This window comes from Heliangelus exortis, chromosome 9 (genome assembly GCF_036169615.1).
Source record: "Heliangelus exortis chromosome 9, bHelExo1.hap1, whole genome shotgun sequence".
NCBI lineage: Eukaryota > Metazoa > Chordata > Aves > Apodiformes > Trochilidae > Heliangelus > Heliangelus exortis.
In genome coordinates, this window is record NC_092430.1 from 25607568 (window position 1) to 25630153 (window position 22586).

General features: G+C 45.1%; 1 protein-coding gene across 4 annotated transcripts in view; it reads right to left on the reverse strand.

The window, feature by feature from the left end:
- The window catches only part of ARHGEF26 (Rho guanine nucleotide exchange factor 26), a 36781-nt gene extending 22827 nt beyond the window's left edge, over positions 1 to 13954 (reverse strand). Inside the window, exons 1-6 of one of the 4 annotated variants that reach the window (XM_071752877.1) lie at positions 13932 to 13954; positions 12172 to 13312; positions 10664 to 10703; positions 8678 to 8823; positions 4644 to 4700; positions 1064 to 1224 (exon numbers count right to left, since the gene is read on the reverse strand). In XM_071752877.1, coding sequence (XP_071608978.1) covers positions 1064 to 1224; positions 4644 to 4700; positions 8678 to 8823; positions 10664 to 10703; positions 12172 to 13230 — 1463 coding nt within the window. In that variant the 5' untranslated portion in view covers positions 13231 to 13312; positions 13932 to 13954. Of the gene's footprint in view, positions 1 to 1063; positions 1225 to 4643; positions 4701 to 8677; positions 8824 to 10663; positions 10704 to 12171; positions 13409 to 13430; positions 13495 to 13547; positions 13709 to 13931 lie in introns of those variants that run through there. The other 3 variants (XM_071752875.1, XM_071752878.1, XM_071752876.1) reach the window with 3 other exon arrangements.
- Between the last annotated feature and the right edge of the window lie 8632 nt (positions 13955 to 22586).

A 22586-nucleotide genomic window follows, 5' to 3' on the forward strand; every position in this document is an offset into this window, starting at 1 on the left:
CTCTGTTCCACAGATACACAGCTGTACTTAAAGCTGCACTGTGCCCCAGTTCAGATCAACCAATGCTTAACTAGGCCATGAGCATCCCTTTGCCACTCTGCCTGATCTCCAACTGGAAATAAGGTGTAAGTAAAAAAGGACATTTTTATTTTTAAGTCATGTAGCCCACAGAAATCCACCAGCTGATACTGCAATTAACCAGGCTAGGATAACAAATTGCAACAAAGCAAACCCCTATTAAGCAACTTTTTGAAAGAGTTTAAAGCACTCATAACCCTGAATTACCCTGTGAGTACACATGTGCATGTCCTGTGTTGAATAATGCTGCCACCAGTCCTCAGCAACCATAAAATAGATTGGTCAGCATTGGCATCACCTCAGATCTGCCAACATTGCCTTAGCACCAGGCACTATTTGTAGTGTCCATTTCCCTTCTCTCTGCCTTTGTGCTGAAAGCCTTTACAAAAGGGCAAAAAAGCACCAGCTCCACCTGTGCAGCCAGGTGAGGCCCTGTGCAGCCAGGTGAGGCCCTGTGCAGCCAGGTGAGGCCCTGGTGCCAGGTGCACTGCAGTGCCTCAGCTGCTCACACACCACAGCAGCAGAAAGCAAGCAGTGATTCAGCCAGGAAACCCTGGCAGGAGGCAGTACCAAAGGGCAGGTATGAACTCCTGCTCCATTAATGGCTTAATAAGGGCAAATGAAGCTTAATTGGACAGACTGTGTAGGTATGACTGCTCACTGTATGAACAGCCAGGCTTAGGAATGCCCAGATCTGAAGGTTGTTGATTTCTCCTAAAATACCTGGTGTTCTTTCCTCCCCTACCACTCTTCAGAGAAACTGACACCACACCTGTCCTGTTAGATCTGAACTCAAACACAGTGACTCTGTCAAACCCACGTGCATGTCCACTGTTATTTCCATTTTCCACCTTCAAGCCAGCACGACAGCTTGGGAAGAAGTGGCTGCCACTCCAAAATGGTTACTCAAGATTCCAACTTAAAGCACAAAACCAAGCACACATATTTGGGTTGCAGTTTTTTAATGCAGAAATTGATCACTTACTTTTTGCTTGCTTCGTAAACGTCGTTGATGTTGGAGAAAAGGTGGTGGCTCTCTGTTTTGGTCATGGTGAGGCTCAGCTCCCTGGAATTCTTAAACATCCGGATCAGAATCTCCAAGCTCAGCAAATAAGAATGCTCAGAAGATATCACTTCAAATATTGCCTGGAGGGGAAAAAAAAAGACTTACTATTGACTGGGCTTGGTGATTGGTTGCTTGGGTCTGGGTTTTTTAAAAAAGGAGAATGTGGAGGAAGGGTTCAAAGAAAAGTTACTGGATGTAAACTAAATACTATAAATAATAATTTTCATTCCATAATTTACTTAGAAATAAGTTATTTAATACTATTAAAAATAAATCTTTTTAAAAATACTATATTCAGACTTTCCAGTGTAACTGCAGACAGCTTGAAGACAAAACCTGTACATCAACTGTGATCACTCCCCAGTCATAATCCTGAGAGGTGGATTTGTTTGGTTTTTAATTAAAAAACACCATGTCTGCTTCTATGCTCCAGCTGCAATCTTCATATCAGTCCTGCTGCTGTTGAGCAGTCAGCATTTGATTTCATGTTGATGCTTTTTTTTAAACAGAAGCTGCTAAGTTATTTGAAGTGCTATTGAGTAAGAGAGCTCTGCTTACCCAAGCAGCTGCAGAAAAGCAAAACCCTTTGAAAAATGCAGGTTTTGGTCCCATCTCAGCAGTGGTACCTTGGTAACTCTAAAACTCCAAGTTAGGAGCAGGCCCGGGAGGAGCAGGGAGAGAAGCTTGGAGGCAGAGCAGACAGAGGGGGTGGCAGCCACTGTCCCTGTAGTGATTAGTGAGCAGACAGCAGACAGCCAGATCTCAGTACATTCCCTCCCCTCCCACAGACAACTTCTCTGTTTTATCACCCCTGCACTTAAGGAGTAGCCACTGTAACTTCCACCAGCTGGCTGACACACAAAGCAAACTTTCAATGGTCTCTTGGGACTTGGAAATCCAAATATTTGTTCCACTGGAAATTTTCATCCCCGATGTAGAAACCTATTCTAGATTTGAAGATGACTGTAAGATTTTAACAATGAAATAACAACCTTGGGGGTTTTTTTAGAACAAAACACAACAAATATTTATCACCTCCACAGAAAACCTACAGAGCCCTGAAGGAAACCTAATGTACCTGTCAGTAGTCTCTGCCTTATTACCTACCTAAAAAGCTGAAGGGATGTGTTGAGAAAGAGAGCAGCAGCCAGGTAACAGCTACAAAATCCTGTAGCTCATTCTCAAGAGCAAATGCTGCTGTGCATGAAGATGTGCAAAGGTGATGCTTAAAATAATGTTCAGGTGCCTGCCTGCCAGCTCTGCCAGCCTGAGGAATCCAAGGAACACACACATACACCAAAGTGGTGACAAAGCTGCTTACTGCCTGGCTAACGAGGCACAGAAAGCTCCTCAGGAGGACATTCTGGCCTTAGCCCAGCAGTTATGTTTCAGTCTTCAGTCTCAGAGCACTGCTCCCAGCTGTGCTCACAAAAGAAGGATTTACCTGTAGAGCTCCATGGCTAATTGGTCAGATGTTTTTCACCACAGAGAAGTGTACAAGCTCTCTTATCATTAATGTTTTTGGTTATGGTTTTACTGAGGGCCCTCGTGCACTTCTTTCAGTTTGGTTACAGGAAGATATCAGCACAGTCAAAAATAAAGGAGACAAAGAAAGATGCTTTGCTTCTGATGTGTTGGGAAGGGAGTGAGTACCATGACCCAACCACATTCTGGAGAACGAAAAATTAAAAATTATTACAAAAAAAAAAACCCTGACTGGCACAGAGGAGGCACAGCCCATTGAGAGGCAGTGGTGGCAATCACCAGGCTGACACTGCCCCTGAACAACCTCTGAACCCACACTGTGGCTCATTCACCTGCCAGGGAGGTAAAGGAGGTGTCTGAACCCTGAGGGACAGTAAACACTCTGAAGAGAGCAGATGCATAAAGCACTTTGCACACACAGACACAGTCACAGCTCCCAGCTTGGAAGAACAGAAGATCTATCAGAAATTATTTTTGTTCTAAGCTGTCCGTGTGGCACATTTTCTTTAGACAAAAGATGCAGAGATCCATCTCACTCTGGTGTTCTGAACAATGGGATGTGTATGAGTGTGTGACACTGACATTTAATCAAGGTATAAAGCAAATACATATTCTTCTGTGGTGAGAATAAATCATGGTGGCAAAAATAATCTACGAGAATCTAAAAAGCAATTTAAAGACAAGATAAAGAATAACTTATAAAGGCAATTTACAAGAAATACAGCAAAAGCATGTCTCAGTAGTACAACTAAATCTTAAAAATATTTACTTAGGCTCCCCCTGAGAGAATGAGCCTTTAATATTCAAACAAAAAACCCCTCGGGTTCAAAAGCATATTTTGTAACACTGAAGACTTTACATTTAAAACACATCTGAAAAACTTGTTCTCTTTGAAGGGATGTAAATATGACTCCAGGAAACATAGACTAAAGGCTCCTAAAGCATAGGACTGAAATAAATGCCTTGTCTTAAAGCTTGCAGGCAGGAGGAGAAAGAAAAGCAGAACATGTGGGCCTGAACTGCTGCACAACCTCTTCAAAAACCAAAAAAAAGATAGCCAAAGAAATGTAGCATTATTTAAAAAAAAAATTATCTAAGAAGCTGTTATCTGAATCTCCTGTACACAATAAAAGATGTTTCTGTACTTCATGTATGAACACAGTGCAGGTCATGCAGCCAAACTGATATTTGAGGCTTGCTACACACATGTGTGAACTTAAGAGAAAAGCCCAGTCAGGTCTCACTCAGCTACAATCACTGAGGTATGTCCTGAAGCAAAGTAAAGCTACTGGAACAAGGTTCCATGGCTACAGGGTTTCTACTCAAAACCTTGTTCTGTTCCCTCCTGAAGGACATACCTCAAGCACTGCAGGTATACAGCTTCCTTTCAACACCTCTCATTCATTTGATACACCCCTGCAAGTAAGGAAGGAGGGGAAAGCAGATAAAGCAGACAAAAGGAGCAAAGAGGAAAGTGGGTAAAGAACACAAAAAGAGCAAAGGGTAAAAAGACACAGAGAGAAAAGATAAGGACATCAGTAATTGCTGCTGCTGCCTGCCCTGCTGCCAGCATGGATGCACCTCCTCCAGTCAGCTCCTGACCCCAGCCACACGGTGCTCACACCTCCACCATTGTTCCCAGCACCAGTCACACTCAGGGGCACTATAAAAACCTGCTCTTTGTGCCTGCACAACTGCACTGCCTCCCACCCTCACTGAGGGGCAGGTGAATTTCACACCTCCCCAGCACAGCAGTGCCCACCCAGCCACATCTCTGCACCCCACTGCAGGGAGCTCACCCAGGAACCACTCCTGCAGCCAGCCCTGCCAGGGCCCTCTGCACATCAGCAACAGGCAGGGTTTGTTTATTTATTCTCCTGGGGAGAGATGGCACTTCACTGGGGGACAGGAAGCAGTGGGATGAACCTGTCTCCTTATCAACAGAGTATTAAATCAGGCATGTGATGCATCCCTAAACTATCAACAAAAAAGAATGTGTTACTTCAAAGAGTACCTCCTGTCTTTTCCTTTCTTCCTGGCTGACTGCTTCTGACAATCCATTCTTCTTCACCTAGGGAAAAAAAAAAACAAATTTTTAAACATGTTTTGTAGAAAAATGCAACAGAAAAAAAAACCCAAGCAAAACACAATTATCAAAACATTTTATACACAGAGAAGCAGGAAAATCATCTGCTCCTTTCAAATCAGATTTCTTGACTGACACACATATCTCACAGAGTTTGCTTTCTGAGTTGGTCTTAGAAATCTTAAGTGACTTCATTTGTTAGAACACCTAAAAGTGTTTGGCTTTAATTGGCCAAAAATTTTATTCTAGAGGAAGTCCAGCTTTAGCCTAAACAGACCTGTCAAAGCCCTAAGTAAATACTCCTGTATTTCTGTGCCCTCTGATGTCCCTGCACCCCAGAGCCAAAGCAGCCAGGACAGCCCCAGTTCTCCAAACACAACTCCTGCAAAGTGGCCTCACACTTGTAATCAGCAGCAACACCTCCAACAGGGCCAAACATGGAGAATACTTCTGTCCTCCTCTGTGAAAGAAAATTCAATTCCTTTTTCTGAGGTGGCCACAATGAGCTGAAACAGCCCCAGAATCACATTTGTGACACTAAGCAAACAAGAAGTTAATGTAAGCTAAAAACATAACCAGACAGAATGGAAAAGGCTGCCTCATGTCACTCTGGGCTGCTGCTTTCCAGCAGCTCAGCTATAACTGTTCAGCCATGGAGAAGAGGAGGAGAGGATGAAAGAACAGCAGGTTACATGCAAGAACTTCAGCCAAAATAAGGAGCAGGGGGACTCATCAGAAATATTTGAGAAATACAGTAGGTGGCTACAACATAAACCAAACTGAGCACAAGGCTTTTGATCCCAGGAGAGAAATGAGAGGTGGTACAGAGATGAGTCCTGAAGGGCAGGGAAACCAGGTGGTTCTTGTTTGGGGCCACAGAGAGGAGGCAGCCATGGAAAGGTGGCAATGTGCTCAGTAAAGCAACCTGCAGCAGCAGTTCAGATGAGTGAGAAAAATCACAGCTGCACTTGTCTCAGACCAGAGAAAGAGATCACAGCAATGAAACACAAGCTGACCACAGCTTGGGAACAGTTTCAGCTTAGAGAAACCACAGCTGAAAGAACATGCAAAAAATCTTCCTGCAGAGCTGTGTAAATGCATGGAACCTGCTGGGCATGAACTGGAGGACTTGATGCTGAAACACCCAGTTAGTATTAAACATTTCAGTAATTATCAGCACTACCCATGCTACAGAACATCTGTTTCAAGTACTAGATCACAAGAACATTTACAAGCATCACAGACAGTAGCAATGACATCATATTTTCCAGGCTGGACAGTAAGGACCTGGAAAAACAGATATTTAAGTTCAAAGTCCACCAGTCAGATGCAGCAGTCAAACTCTGTAACAGGTTGCCCAGGGAGGTGGTGAGGTCTCCACCCATGGAGATACTAAAAGCCTGACTGGACACAGTCCTGGACAAGGTGCTCTGTTCCTGCTTGAGCAAGGGGGGTTGGACAAGGTGATTTCAAAAGAGCTTTCCCCACACAACCCATGCAGGGATTCTCTGCAGACACCATGAGCTGGTGGGAGGTGTCCCTGCCCATGGCAGGGGGATTGGCCCCATATGATCTTTAAGGTCCCTTCCAACCCTGACAATTCTATAGCTCTATGATAATAATATTCATTGTCAGGCATACCAACCCAGTGCTGCATTTGTAGGAATGTAAACACATTTAACAGCACACAAGTTGGTAGCAGTGACTTTGGTCCAACAGAAATTCTTTAAAAATACTCAAATATGGGATATGTTTTGAAGATACTGGTTATTCTCCCTGAATTAAACTTTTAAAGATGAAGGTTGGAAGGAACAGGAAGAGAAGGCAAGCCAGCTCCTTACCCACTCATCTGCTGCCCTGCTGCTAGCTGGGTCTGTAGCAGGGATCTACAGAGGAAGAGGGGTCAAGATGGAATTTGGAAGGAACCAGAGAGAAGTAGCACCCTATTGATGGCAGAGTCTTGAAATGTTCTCCAAAAAGCTCAAACACAGTTTCACCTGTGTGCCTACACTGCAGGAAGACAGAACCCCCTTTTAATTAGCATTTGAAGGTGTCCCTGCCCCTTTCACACACACAGCACTGCATCAGCTGTCAAAGGAACACCCTGCAGAAAGAGGGGATCCATTCTGCTCTCCCTCCCCTCCCTTTCCTGGCAGTCACAGCTAGCAAATACCAGCAATGTATTATTCTCCTTCTTCCCCAACATATGCTGAAACCAAATTCTTTGACATTTTCCAGCTGACTTCCTGGCACAATTCCACACTCATATTTTAATCCATATTGACAACATGTAATTTGGACAGAGTCATAAACACAGGCACTGCAGGAGTCAGATTCCCAGTTTGTTCCAGTGCTCTACCTCTTCCAACCTTATAAATCAAGTAAAGATTATTTCTAGCTCTACTGAGCTAGAATTGTAAAGAACAAGTTGGTTTATATAACTGTAAGCATGGCACAGGAATGAGCCTATCCAGAGATGATCTTGATACTATTTTGGTCTCAGGACAAATCAGTGTTTTGAAAATTATTATTACTGAGTAGCATTCCTTCCAAAATACCTCAGCTGTTGAGCATTTAACTGCTAAGTCTGCCTAGAAGGCAGAGAAAATACAAACAAAAGCCTTTAACTTCATCATAAGCAAACTTTTTTGCAACATTAAGCAAATTAACTACATTTCAAGTAATTGATTTGTTGAAAGCAAATTTAAATCAGATGTTCAAAACCATTGTCTTGCTTTCCTTATAAACATTGAATCAGAGATTCATATTTCAATACCTTAAGCTGCAAAAGGTCATGAAAGTAAGAGAGCTCTGCTGAGCAATCAGTAGCCTTAGAAGATCTTGCTGAGGCTGGATAATCAATTTATATGGGATACACACAGCCAATGGTCCAACTGTCTAATATTCTAGGTGATTATCTCATGTCATAATCCTCTCCTATGCCACAGACACAGGTCAGGTCCTACAACATTCTACAAGTTACATAGAGCAAAAACCCCTCAAACCCTTCATTTTAGGCATATCCCTCCAGGAGCCACAGAAATTATTGAATTTATAATTACCCACAGATACACAATATTTACAATGTCTTCAGTCTCAAAATGCATGCCAAGGAAGGCTGTAAAAATATCCACTAGCACCATAACTTTGCCAGCTCATTAGCAGGGATACCAGCTGATTACAACAGCTGATTTCTACTTTGTTTAATGATGCTACTCAAAAAGGCCACTTCACCTGACCCACAGGCTGTGCTAAGGACAGAACACCACCAGGTGAAAAGCTGCAGTTAAATACATGCACTTAAATCAACTCAGAGTAGGCTTGCAGCAACTTAAAACAATTCAGCAGAAACTTGTTTGTAACTAAGTGAATCTTTAGCAAAATTCACCCTTTTGGTGAACTCACAAATTTTTTTAAAGAATTGGTGAAGTTGTGTCTTTGCCAAATACAGAATCCTAAAATGCACTTTCTCAACTGCATTGCTGTATATGTAAAGCAAAGAGCAGTAACTGATCAGGACTTCCACGTTGTTCTTATGAAATGAAAACAAAGTTCAGAAAAAAAAAAAAAAAAAGAGAGAAAGAACAGGACTAAATTCTATTTAAGGCCCTGTGCACACCACTGCAGTTCACTGAAAGGAACTACAAAGCACATATTTCACTGAGTGTCCATGGATTAGGATTTAAACCTCTCTTTTCAGGCTGTCAGTACCTCAATTCAGAACAGCCAGGCACAGTCACAAGCATAAACCAGAACTTTTCCAAGGACCTGCACCAGCAGTACCCATCCACATCAGTAACATCTGAATAGTTGCAAACTTGTTGATAGGAAAAAAAATAGTAAGAGGCACCTTGTATTTTGAAAGGGGAAAAAAAAGATGACAAAAGAAAGCAGCAAGCAAGATTTGTTTCCCTGCATTCTGAGATGCTCACTGTCTGGGGGCAGGATGCCCAAATACTCACAACAGAGAGCTGACTCCACGTGGATCTCAGGGGCTTATAGTGAAAAACCACCTTTTCATCCAGCTTCTGCTCCTGGGGCTCACACTCTTCATCAGAATCAATGTCCAGAGCTTTTTCTTTATAGTTCTGATACAGTACAGCATTTTCTGTAAAACAACAACACTTGCTAGAAAGTTTGCTCAGCTGCTTTCACAAAAACTGTAAGTAAGAGTTAACCAATGTAAGAAACCCAAATGTCAATGTGCTATTGGCAAACTCCAGGAGACAAAGATTGTATCTGACTGAGGATGGACAATGGGGCAGTACAGTAACAATGGATCACTGTACCACCACCAAGAAGATCCACACTGACTGAATTAAAGAACAGATGTGTCCTTTGTCAAGAAAAAACAGAAAACAATTTTTATTCCTTGTTCCTGCTGAACAATGTCTCCTAATTAGCCAGCAATTTTAGAAGGGAACAAGCATGGCAGGAGAGCAGAGTCACTGGTCTGAAGGTCTGGCTATTTTAATCTAAGGGACCATTATAAACCCATTATTTTGTCAGCTGTAAATACGATCTTCACACTTCACTAAGAGAATGAAAAGATCCAAATTTCAGAAATTTGATGTCAGAACTATTCCAAATAGGAACTTCAAAGCTTGTCTGAATAAGCACAAGACCTGTGAGCTGTAGGACAAAATACACTTCATGCCCATTTCAGTGCTGCCAGTGCCAGCTCAGTCACGTGGATGGCAAAGGGAGCAGGTGTGGAGCACACACTTTCCATTTCCCAACCTCCTGGACCACACACCCTTTTCAGAAGCAGACAGAAAAGGATAGAAAAATCCAAGACCACAATAACCCACAGACAGACAAAGCTGTTAAGAAAGCAAAGTACTTTAGAGATGGGCCAGGCTTTGAGCAATAACAGTTTTTATCCTACAAGTGAGAGGAGAAGAGAGCAGAAGGTCTGGTTGTAACTCTGGGTGGAACTGCTCCACCTGCTCAGACCCCACAGCCCTGGCTGAGTGCTGCACAGGGTCTGCCCTTCTCTGGTTGTTCTCTGGAAGCTGTCTGTAGAGTTCATACACTTTTAAGGCAGGAAATTGTGTACAGTAACTGAATGATGAGTTGGGATCAGTCCCAGGATAGAAGGGAGCCACTGGAAGAGAACCTAGAAAACATCAGTAGGAGATTGGGTGAGGAAGGATGAAAGTAAGAGTCAGACAGATGCCAACAGAACAACATGGAAAGTTTTGAAAATAGAAACAAGAGGAAAAGAAAGGCAACACAGCAGCTGAGATGACCTTAAGGAGGCATTAACCAGGGAAAAGCCAAGAGAGTAGCAGTTATTATAATAGAACTTCCATGGACTAGCAGCCAGGAAAGTATTTTTTTCTTGTTGAAATACTGGGAAAAGCAGAAAACTTGGCCAAGCCCAGAATTAATGAGTAGCATAAAAGAGGAGATACATGGACAGTGTTCCTCTGACACTTAAACTTGAAGCCCAGGTAGAAATAAAAGCAAAGCATTACCAAGTCAGGGAATTCAGCCCAGCTGCATGAACCATAAACTCAGAGAAGAAAAATCCAGGTGTCTGCAGCAAGTGATGATCACAAACCCATAAACTAATCAAAGGCTACGACTTTCACCTGGGAGAAATCACAGGGAACAGCCAGAAGAGCTCTGCCAGCTGGAGGCACAAACTCATCTGTGCAGTTCCACAGCACTGTTACAGCTGAGACAGACAGCAATCAGTTAATCTTTGAGGAGGGACAGGAGCTGAAGCTGAAAAGAAGCTCTTCAAACAAATACCCATTTTCAGCCTGCCACTCCACACTTTAAAACTAGAACCACAATTATGGCTCCATATTTTAGTCAGTTCACTAAAAAATAAGATCTCTAGTCTATGACTGCATACAAAAGAACTGTGCCAAATGATCCTACAGCTCATTTCTCTTGTGACTGAGCATACCACCAGCTCTGGACAGAAAAGGGCTTACCTTCCCCATCAAAGGTCCCTGGTCCTTTCAGCATTTTCTTCTGGAAATTGCAGCAGGAAAGAGATACACACACATTAAAACCAGAATGCAAAATAACCAATGGTAACAAGAACTGTATTATTTGTTACTCAGGCACTAATTAACAGGCCCCAATCTATAAACTTCAGATGTTAGACAACTATTCACGAAAAAAATTCTGTCATGGCAGCAAATGACAAGCTCCAAAAAGTTTTCCTTCTCTCATACACTGGTTATAGGTATTTTTCTCAAATGCTTGATGTCCTGTCTTTCACCAGCTTCAGGAGAGAGGAGAGGTCTGTAACTCATCCCACTGTCACTGGCTCCTCTGTGAGGATGGAAGGTCCAGGACTGAGGGGCTGGCCCTTTCCACACACTCCCAAAGGAACAACCACATTAAGTATTTTGTAAACTAACGTTTTTGAGACCAAAACAAACCTTTGAAATAAAACAGCTGTTTCGGTGCAACGAGTTGTATGGTCTAAGAAGTCTGTTTAAAAAGCTACCAGCAAAAAACAGTTTTGTGGGTAAAGACAGGAAAATGTCATGTCCTATTTTAAACATAACTTGCTGGTAAAGTCTACTGCCGGGACACAAACAAAACAAGCCCCCTACTTATTCAGCAGATCACTATTTGATCGATTATTATTCCACCACTTAGAGCATTTCTGTAATTTTTAAATTGCTGAAAATTGTCATGAATAAATAAATTATAGCAACAGCATTAGCTCTTAGCCTGCAGTACTTTATCACACAATTCCAAACACTGCAGAAATCCACCAATATAGGTTTTGAAAAGTAACAAGTTATATTTTAAAATAAACACAAGAAAAAAATGTTATGTTCGAGTAAAATATTTTCAGTCAGTTCTAACTCAACTTTTAATATGCTAACTTTCAGTATAAATCTAATACTCCTAATGGATTACAATCAAGAATTAAAAGCAGGCATTCAAATTAAGCCACAAAATGATACTTGAAGTGGCATCTATCAGTAAAAAAAAAAAAAAATAAAAAAAATCACACCTTTTAAAAAATGCTTTAAAAGTCTTGTCTCAGAGGAGTAAGGGAAGTTTATTTTTCTGTCAGTTTACTCTAGCAGGCAGCCTTTCTTAAGTCAATGTCTCTTATTTCCTTGTTTACCCCTTTCTTGGAAACAGGCTTCAAAACATCAGTTTGATTGTGAAAGAAAACCCCGTCGTGCTGGGGAATCCAGCAGGAAAAGCAAGCACAAGGCTGCTGCCATCGACCAAACATTTTCCATCTGCCCAGATTCCAACAGAATCGCATCCCTGAAGCCTCCACCACTTCACTTTGAAAAGAGCACTTGTAAAGTGATGCGTGGGGCTCATCGATAATCAGGAAAAGGTTTCTGATAGCAAACAGAAACACAAACAAAGAAACCAGTTTATGAAAAACACGGATTGCAAAACACTGTCCCGTGTAGCCTACACCATTCAAACGAAGGCGCCAGCGATCAGCACAACTTACCTTGATCCTCCCCAGACTCGAAAACTTCTCTTTATCTTCAACAACCGCTTTAAGTACGGGCTGGGACATTCTGTTTTTTTTCTTGAAGTTTGAAGAGCTGTCGAAGTCCACGCCGCTCACCACAGCCCTGCGGTACGATGTCGACCTCAGGCCCCTCCTCAGGGTCCCCGGGCTCTCAAGGTCGCCCTCGGCCTCCTCCTCAGCATCGGCGACCAAGGGCACGCTGAGGCTCTCCACCATGCTGCGGACCTTCAGCACCCGTTTGCTCGTCTCCGCGCTCTGGCCGGTGCCTTTGCTCGTCACCTTGATTTCGGAAGCCAAACTCTTGGGGATGATCTGCTGGGTGCCCACCTTGAGGGCGGCGGGGCTGTGGGTGCTGAGGACCACGGGCTGGCCCTGAGGGGAGGGGGGCGGCGGGGGAGCCAGGCCCTGCTCTGGGGACACGGCCTGGGAAACCGCGGCGGGTCCCAGCGGAACTTTTTCTGCTGATTTGGAAACCCGGCTGCGGGGTGAGGGCAGCGCTGCCGCGGTGCTGTTGCGGGGGGGAGGGGGGTTCTGAGGGCTGGAGGTGACAGCAGCCTGTCCGTGCTGCGGTGCCAGTGCGGACGGACTGGAACCCCTCAGGGGGTGGCCCTGCTGGCTTCCCGGTGAGGTAGCGGTGCCGTTGGCAATAAAACCCACAGAACTGTTCGAAACCAGAGCCAGCACCTCGGAGGACCGCTCAGGAGAGCCCGCTGTGCAGGCTGGAGGCCGCACCTTCCCGTTGGACACCGATCCCATGCTGGAGCTGAAACACGCGGGGTCCCTCCGGGGCGCCCCGCTGCCCGGGCAGGTGCCGGCGGTGCCGGCCGGCTGGGTGAGGGTGAAGGTGCACCTGTCCTCCACGGGAAAGTCGGTGTAAAGCACCCCGTTAGGGCTCTGGTACGACTGCGGCCGGGGTTTGCTCCAGGCGGGGGGCCGCGGCCGGGGGGTCGATCTCCTCTTCCACTGCGGCACCGCCTGGTCCTGGGAGAGATCCGCCTGGTCCCGGGAGAGATCCGCCTGGTCCGCTCCATCCATCGCCCGCTCCTCGAGGCCGCGGTGACCTCAGGGCGGTGGCAGCACCTCCTGCCCGCCGCCGCTGCCCGCCGCCGCCCGCTCCCTGCAGAGCGGCAAAGGGGAAGAAACCCGCACCGCCGGTCAGGCCGCGGCAGCCCCACCGAGGGGAGGGAGCTGCAGAACCCTCCGGGCCGGCACCCACCCTCGGCCCGCGCTCCCACCTGCGAGGAGCCCACGCTGGGCCGCCCGGCCCCGGCGGCGGGGAGGGGAGTGCCGGTTCCTGCTGCCGATCCGCTCGCCCGCCGCCCCGGTCCCACCCTCAGCGCCCGGGGCCTCACCTCATCGCAGCGCCCTCCGCGGGCCGGGGCGAAGGCCGCCTCCCCGCCCCACCTGCGGCTCGGCTGAGGCAGAGAGGGCGGTTCGGAGCCTCCCCAGGGCCCTCCGCCGGCCGCGGCCCCTCCGGAGCTGTGCCGGGCTGCCCTGACGGATCGGCCCCGCCGCCGGGCCCCTCCCCTGCCCTCCCCGCCCCTTCCCCCGCCCGCGGAGCGCGGCCCGGCGCCGGGCGCGCAGGTAGCAGGGGGCGGAGGGACGGGCAGGGGCGGCCTCGGTGAGGCGGAACCCGGGCAAAGCGCCTCGGGCGCCGTGCAGCGCGGGCTTGGAGGTGCCCGGGACTCGACGGGAGTAAGCGGAGACACAACGCGGCAGAAAACCGGTTAATTTACCTCAGTGTTCCCGTGAACTCGTGTGGCGTGGGCTCTGCCTTGGGCATCTGACCGCCTGTGTGGAGGGAGAAGCGGAGCAACCTCCGGGCACTCGGGGCCTCTTCCCCACCTGTGCAGTTCCAGGGGTTCAGGTGCTGTAGGAATGCACTAGTACCCTCCCCACGCCGGGAAAACGTTTGTTTTTATACTTGATAGGAGGCCCTGGAAGGATGGGTGTGAGTGGCACTGCCAGCCCCGTGTGCCGCCTCAGCCCGGCCTGAGGACAGCAGGGAAAAAACAGGGAAAATGAGCAGCTTTTTGGTAAAAAACCAGGACATTACCAGTGAATCTACCGGGAATGCTGACAAATGACATCATCCTGAAAAACCTGTGTCTGTAAAAATGTTGAAACTTAAAAAAAGTTGAAACTTAACTTGTGGCATCATATAACTTAAATAAAAGGAGAAAAGTGGAACACTGTGCTTCTCCGTGCTTCTGTCTATGGGAAGAACCTAATGTTCCATGTATTCTAGAAGCCACCTTGTCACAGTATGTGAGGCATTTAGCACGAGTCACTATTTGTCTCCACTACCATATGTCTCAATGGATGGAAGTGTAAATATAATTTAGAATGCACTGAATCCCCAGACTGAATTATCTGCCTGGCTTCCCCTCGAGTGCATGAAAGCTCAAATCCCGCTGTGATTTCTGCTCCCACGTCACACATCAGGTGCAGACTGGCAGGACAGAAATACCTCGAATACTTGAAGATGTTGTAGTGCAGGCCTTGCACACTTCAGATAGAAAGCAAGGTGCCAGAGCAGTGCACCATACCTGTTCTTGTCCTCTTGGGCTCACTCAGGTTTCCTGCCAGCCGTGCAGATCAGGCACATGTCAGTGAGGCTCAGGAAATGGCTCTGGAGAGCTGAACACCCAGCTCAGAGGACACTTGGCCTTCATTGCCTGCAAGGGGCCAACTGATGCTCCACAGATGTTATCTGAAAGAGAGTAATGCAGAAAGCTTTGATGTTGAGGCTGGGGCTGGAGGGGAGAGTTTTGGGGGTGTGGAGCTGTCTAACCAGTCCTCCCCTACAGAATCAGAGGAGAAAGGGCCAGGGTAGCCTCCCACAGGCTGTAATTCACCCTGTGCACTGGCACCTTCCTGACTGGGGGAGCCCAAATCAACACCAACTCAAGTTCATTCCAATACCTGTTCACTCCAAGATGGGTACCTGCTTAGGCTCCAGGACAAACCTGAAGGGAGAAGGGTCAGGAAAAAAATTGTTACAATTTTCGATTGCCCTTGCCAGACCTGCAAGAGTTCATATGTCACCGAATCAGAAAAAAAATACAGTAGATTAGCTTTTTAAAGACAACAAAGTATTATTTATACTAAGCCTGTTTACTAGGTAGTAAACAGTTAGAAAAACTACAGAAAGAAAAATCAGCAGAACAAAGAGCCGGGCAGATGAACACATGCATGTACTTCAGCTGCATTAATAATGCTGCCAGAAGATTCCAGGAAAATGAAAAATATGACTAAGAATAAAATTAGGCAAAGCACAATGAAATTAAAACTGACAAATTTGTATGTCCCAAAAACTAGACAAAACTCCAATTTGCCACACCAAAAGCCAAAGCACACAAGGAAAAGCCACAGGCAGAACTGAGAATGTTGGTTGAGTCGTCACTTAGGATTTCACAGCCTTATGCATTCATTATACAGAAAATTCACAGAGAGGATTATTTCTAAAATTATCTCTCAACTTTCTACATTAAATTGCCAAGGAATTGGATCTAGCTGCACCATATTATTTAACTCATAAATCCTAATTATTAATAACTGAGGTAATCAGCTTTTACAAGATTATTCTCTTACACATCCCTGTTAACTACGATGCAATTACAAGAATAATTTTTGTTTCTGAACAGCCACATCAGTGTTCGATTTCATACACAGTAAAAGAGAAATAAAACCCTTACAATAAAACTGGCATGGTAAGAAAAGGAAGATCAGCTATATAATTAGGAGAGGAAATTTAAGCATAGCAGTTAACACCTCATACAAAGCAAGGTCTCAGAGTGAATTCATGGAGCTGCTTTTCTGGAAGTGAAAACTCCTGAAATGAATCTCCTGGTGTAACCCTGGGATGCCAGGGAAGCTTTCAGCCCTGTCTTCACAGCAACCCCCTTCAGCCACCCAATGACCTTCAACATGCATTGGGAAATTTTAAAGTCATTCCACAGAAGTACAGAAGCCTTAGAATCCAGGGCTATGGATTTGAATCAAACCAGAGAGCTTTCTGTAGCTGCTTGGCACTGAGCACACCTTGAAACCCAGGAGCCTCTGTTCCTCAGGACCAGCAGGAGACAAGAGACTGGAAGACAGGCACAGATATTTCAGTGCTGAATGGAGACTCAGGCTGTATTTGTGAATTAAATGCCTGTGTTTTGCACTCCCAAACACAGTGCTCATTGTAGGTATCTTGTAGGGTGATTTGTCATACGTGGCAGTGTAATCAATATCATACTCCACATATTTTAGGTATATTAAATACACCATTTTCTTCTCTCCAATTCAGCAGAGCAAAATTATACCTTGTCACTTAGACACAAGTGAGAGATTATCTCAAGATAAAAAGCCAACAAGTAACAGGTTAAACATAGCTTTGGAAACATTACAGGTTCTAATAGGTACCTTTTTGTAAGATCTTAATGTAAAAATCAAATTTAAATGTTCATGCAGTAACTTGCAGGACATGTGTAAAACTTACGAGTTAGGACTGTGCTTTCTGGCAAACAACAGAAAAGGAAGAAAAATACTTGGACACTTTGTATGTTCCATTTCAAAAGCATTTAAAATCTATCAACAAGCTCAGGGTTAGATCCCAGGGGTGTGCTGGGAGCACAAGCTCTTCAACCTTGCAAAATCTAGGGATGTTCAGGAAATACCTGTAATTCAGTGGTTTTACATAAACTGACTCTAGCAGTGCTTCTTGCTCCATGGTTTTATCATTGCCCTCCATCTCCCAGTCAGCTCTAGGGTGCTAGGAGAAGCAAGGAGAAGCAAGGAGAAGCAAGGAGAAGCAAGGAGAAGCAAGGAGAAGCAAGAACCTGTGCCAGTGGAAGCTGGAAATGATTCCTGGGCATGTGCTGTGATTTGGAGACTGCCCTTTCCCAAACCCAGGACCCAACCTACTTATGCCCCTAAAACTTCAGGACTGTGCAGATGAGCTTTGGTGCTGTGTGGGCTTCAGCATTCCCTGCAGCTGGCATTTCCAGCAACATCTGTCCCTCCTGTGCCTGCCAGCAGAGGTGAGGGCCATGGAGTGGCTCCAAGGGAGGTGCCCAGCTGCTCCTGAACTGAAATCAGCTCCGTGTGCCACCTCTATCAGCTGGCAGCTCTGAAATAGTGATATAAGTAAGATTCTTTTCAAAGTTGTCTCCTGTCATGACTTGGGGCAGCCTGTTTACAGTCAGCTGAAAGAGAGCCAGCTGTTCTCAGAAGATTAGTGCAAGCCTCATAATTAGCATGCATGGAGGAATAAGACTCTTACTGTCTCACAAAACCCTAGCACAACAACAGGAGTGACAGAGGTCACCACAAACTGGAGACAAGACTAGACTGAAGTGTGATGGAGCCAGGCCACTGGTGAAATACTTCTCTCACTGTGTTCTCCACTCTGGCAGGGATGTGAAGTGCAAGGCAGTGGAGCTTCTTGCCAGGGAGAGTAGAATTTCCCTGGAGAGTTTGTTACCAGGGCACCTGGAGCCAAGCCACACAGAAAGGGTAAAGCCCTCCTAGCTTCCCCTCTCCTCTTTATCTTCTGTACAACTGCAGACTGTGAGACTTTGGTCTGAATAATGCTCAGCTGAATTTTAACCATAAAGCCATCAAAGACAGCAGAGGATAAGTTCTTTAATTATTTCTAGTTTCCTCTTGGTTTTGCTATTGTTAAAATAATCAGCAATGGTAGAAAGTTTTGCAGCACTAAAAGCTTTTTTAAAAGCTTTTAAACAAACCATATCATACTGCAGTAATAAAAAACCATGGAGTATCAAGCTGACAAGATGCTATCTTTACTGTTAAACTGGGATTTAGCTTGGAACAGAACCATAGAAAAACTGTAGGAAAGAATGAGTACCCTGAGAAACGTGACTGATGACTGGGGTACTGCCACCCTTGGATTCCTGTCATGGAAGTTAGGAATTTCTTGTCTACACGATCATAAAAATACCCTGATGATTCCTAACCATGGAGCTGGTATTACTTGTTGCCCAGGTGCTTTAAAGGAATCTTTCCTGATAATGTCTTTAATTCCCTGCATCAGAAGAGGCTGCAGAATCCTCTCCTCCTGTGAGTACAGGAAGCTTCTGAAAGTGAATTTCATCTCAATAATTCTATGAACATCATTTCCATAGAAGGACAGTTATGAAAAAGTCTCTGAAAAATGTAGCTACACATTCTTTTAACTGATTACTATAGTTTATAAGATGTTGCTATTTAGGCAGCCTAGCAGGAAGATGAGGTACCTCAAGCATTTCCTAACAAAAGGAATGAAGCAGCACTTGCCATAGCTGAGGACGTTCTGTGGTTGCTGTTAGAAACTAAAGCAAGCTTGGGAGCCTGCACAAACACAGCTTTGCAGCTAAAGGATGCTATTTTCTGTGTCTGCTCTTTCTTTATTTTTTGTCTGCATGTTACACAGAAAATGCCTGAACAAATGACAGGAGGAAGAAAGAATCTTTACTGTGGGCATGTCTCCAAAGAGCTGCTTTTTACTCTTTTAAGTCTGGGGTTTTGGTTTTGTTTTGTTTTTTTTCTTTTAATTTTGTTTGTATGTTTGGTTTTTTGGATTTGTGGGGTTTTTTGTTTGTTTCTTCATTTTTTAGGAATGAACATTCTGCTCATATAGAATTTTTTTTTTTTAAATCTGGAGAACCATTATGTTTTTTATCTGCTTCCTAAATGATAATCACCTCTGGGGCTGCTTCACCACTATCAGTCTTTGCAGTCTGGGATGAGTCCCCTCCTGTGCATCCTGCTCTGTCCTCCTGGCCTTGGCCAGCCCACCCAGCACTTCCCAGTGGGACTTCCAGTGGGAACACTGACCCTACCTGCCAGGAAGCTCCAGGTGAGCCCTGACCTCAGTGCAACCCCCTCCCCAGATGGGGCAGCTGCTGTACCTGGAGGCTGGGCTTTGCAAACCTCATCTCTCAGGGTGGATACCTAAGCCCTGTTTAGTGCCTCACCCAAACTGGGATGATTTTCAGAAACTCTAAATTTGGTTTGGTTCCAAGCAACCGGACAACTGATTAACCCATAGCTGTGCACCAGATTCCCCCTCTGCTGCATTAAAGTGCTGGAATTTGATGAATGCCATGGCAACAGAATCAGAACGTGAGGAAATCTGGAGTGTGAGGCATGGAAGCTTGTATCTGTTTCTCTTTAAGAGCTGGTACTCTGAAGTGTGCCTTTCCTCCTTAAATCCAAGTTTCCCATTTGTACTCCCTGCATTCAGACTCCACACTCAGCTTCTTGGCTGCAGCTCCTGCAGTGGGAACTCTGCCTGGGGCAGGCAGGAGGCTGAGAGCCTGGCTCTGCACAGCCCTGGGGGACCTCACCCAGCCCAGGAGCTGGGCTGCAATGGGACTGACTGGACCTGAGTAATGGTCCCAATCTGCTTACTGAGAGCTCATTCTCACATCCACACAGGGCAGTCTGATGTGCACAATACATTGTCCAAAGAATCTCCAAGAAGTCTTTCTGTAATTATTTTTTTTTTTCAGTAGCAGTATCTGGAAGATTGCTCCTTTCCTAAACATTTTGAAAATTTGGCACTTCTTTTATTACCTTTCCTCTTCAAGCTATTTGAAGTCTTCCTGATTCTACTCTGAGGCCACTAATTAGCTCAGATACATTTTAATTCGTGGGATTTAGTCTGCTGATGTGTGTGCCAAAATTCAGCTGTATGGTTTCTCTAAGCTCATGTTTTCTAAAGTTGTCTCCTGTCCAGTCAGGTTCACATTCTTATTTTCTAACAGTCACCTAAGCATTTGGAAATACTTTCTATCATATTATCTGAGTCCTTTTTTCATCCAGACTCTGCCTTATTTCCTACCTACCATAGAGAACTTCAAAGTTCACTTATATTTCTGCTTCTCAAAAGATCCTTAAGGATGAAAAGCCTCATCCCAGACTGACCCTTCCATTGGCTTGTCCCCTACACCACCATTTTCTGAACTGATTTTCTTTCACCTTCAGACAAAAAGCCCTTCTGAAATGTTCATCACTCACTCTCTCAAATAACTTCATGTTAGTTAAGACAGGGGACTGTTAATAATGAACACAGCAGTGACCATGGCAGGTACAAAATGCACAAAAATCTGCATAGCTTTACCAAAATAACTGTATGGAAATTCTGTTTTCTCTGTATGTGTGTGTACACAAGTGCACAGGAGCCCAAGGCACATCTCAGCACTTCCATGTACTGAAAGCAGAAGCATTACCTAAGCAGCTCAGGCATCTCTCAGAAATGCATCTCTTAGTCCATGGTCACCTGGAGTGGTGTCACTGCCCCTTGCTGGCAGGACACTTCTCCCAGCTCCCTGTCAGGTCACAAGGACACAAAGGACATGCCCATGACCACAGAAATCTGTGGCCTGGTTTGTGAATGGCACCTCTGGCAACTGAGACTCTCGACTGGGTAGGTGCAGTCGTGAGGAAGAGGAAGAGGAGAGGGGTGTGTTAGACAGAATATTGCAGGGAAGAGCAGACAGACCTGCAGCTGAAGCAACAAGTTAGAAGAAGAGTGAGAAGCCTGAGAATTCATACAACACTTCTAACAGACTGAAAAGCTGGGGGTAGAGACACTTACTGAGCCAAGAACAGAACAGAATCCCAAAAGAGAACTCTGGATTCAAAAGAAAGAAAAGAAAAAAAAAAAAATCAGCGGATGGACAAAGTGGTGTTTTGCCAAAAGCCTCTGTCTGCAGGAGAACATCCAGTGCTCTCTGCCTGAGCAGTACGTTTGGCCAAGATTATTAATGTTATCTATGAAACAAGTCCCCTTAGACAAAACATTTTTATTCCTTTTCACTTGGTTTCAGAATTAGTCACAGACTAATTTTATCTTCCTTAAATCAAACTGAAGGTGACCAAGGCCTTGAAAAAGGCATTCTTCCAGAGAGGCAACAGAGGACCCAAAATAAGCAGAAATCTTGCTCAGTGGAGCTGCTGTGGAGAATAAGCTGGTTTATACATGTTAATAAAGAGTTGAAATCCTTTCCAAGTTACTCTGAAAAAAACTCAGCAGGGGGGTGCTGGTGACTTGCAGGTCAGCCTGCATCAGCACAGGCACAGCACAGAGCTCACCCAGCTCCAGCTCCACAGGTTTTACTGAGCTGGGAAGAGCTTTAGAGCAAGAGGCTTTCTGGAAGGATGGGGATTTGTCAGCTGAGTTCCAGTGACTTTGTGCAGGCCTTACAAGCACCTGAAGTGAACATGGGACTCCCTTGGAAACAAACCATGGGCTGCCCTGCCTGTGCTGGGACACCACACTGGATGTGTCTGTGCTCCCTGCAGCTCTTGGCAGTGCTGGGCTCGGGCAGCTGGAAGTCTCCCAGGGGCTTCCCAGCACAGGTGACAATGCTCTGTGGGCCTCTGAAGGGTGAGGAGCTCTGTGGTTCCTGTACAACACTGCTCATGTTTGTACCTGCTCTGACCTACTGTGCTCTGGGGGTTTGTTTTTACAGGCTGATACTGTGTATTTGGTGTGCAGGGGGTTTTTATGTTGAATTATGCTCAATTCTGTTGAATTATTCATTCTTATGAATTCTGGGGTATAGAATTAAGAAAAAGGTAAGAGTGGATTAAGGTGTATGTACATATATAGCAAGATAAGGGATAAGAGCCACAAGCTGGAGGGAATCTGAGAGCACCTTTTTTCTCTCTAAGACAAAAGAGGATAAGGTGCCAGTTTGCTTAGCTTGGTACCTACTTGCTCTCTATCATAAGCAATTCTTCAGGTAGCAAAATAACTCAAATAACTGATCTGAGTCATCTCACCCCGAGGTTCACTCTGAGCCTCTTTCATAAGAGCAATTATTTTTAAGACCTAGGTCATGGATGCTGAATATCAGACAGAAGAGGTGAACTCTCACAGGCTGGATGGGAAAGAATGTTCATTTTTTTAATCATGTTTTGCTGTCCAGATACTTCCTGTGGGTTTTACTCTACACCAGTTTTCCTGGGCCTTTCTGGACTCTTGTGACTTGGGAACAACCATGTAGTAAAGCTCAGAGGAAAGGAATTTGGACTTACATTACAGTCTGAGCCATGGCACAATCCACACCTCTCGAGTTGTGTAACTAATAATTCTTTCTGATCCATTCAGTTCAGCCTGTCCAAACTCCTCTGTAAATACTCCTCAATGAATTTACTGCTTTAGAATTCATTTTTAAGCTCAATTTATACATGCCAGGTTTAAACTGATTTAAGTGCATCCAGTGGGCATCCAATAATAATTCTTCTCACCAGGTGTATCTGGAATGTGAAGGAGGGTCCTGCAGGAGCTCTGACACTGAATTTTGGCCATCCAGAGAAAAAGCAAAGTGCCAATCAACTATCACCCACTAAAACAGCATGCCAGCTTTTTTTTCCTTTTTTTTTTTTCT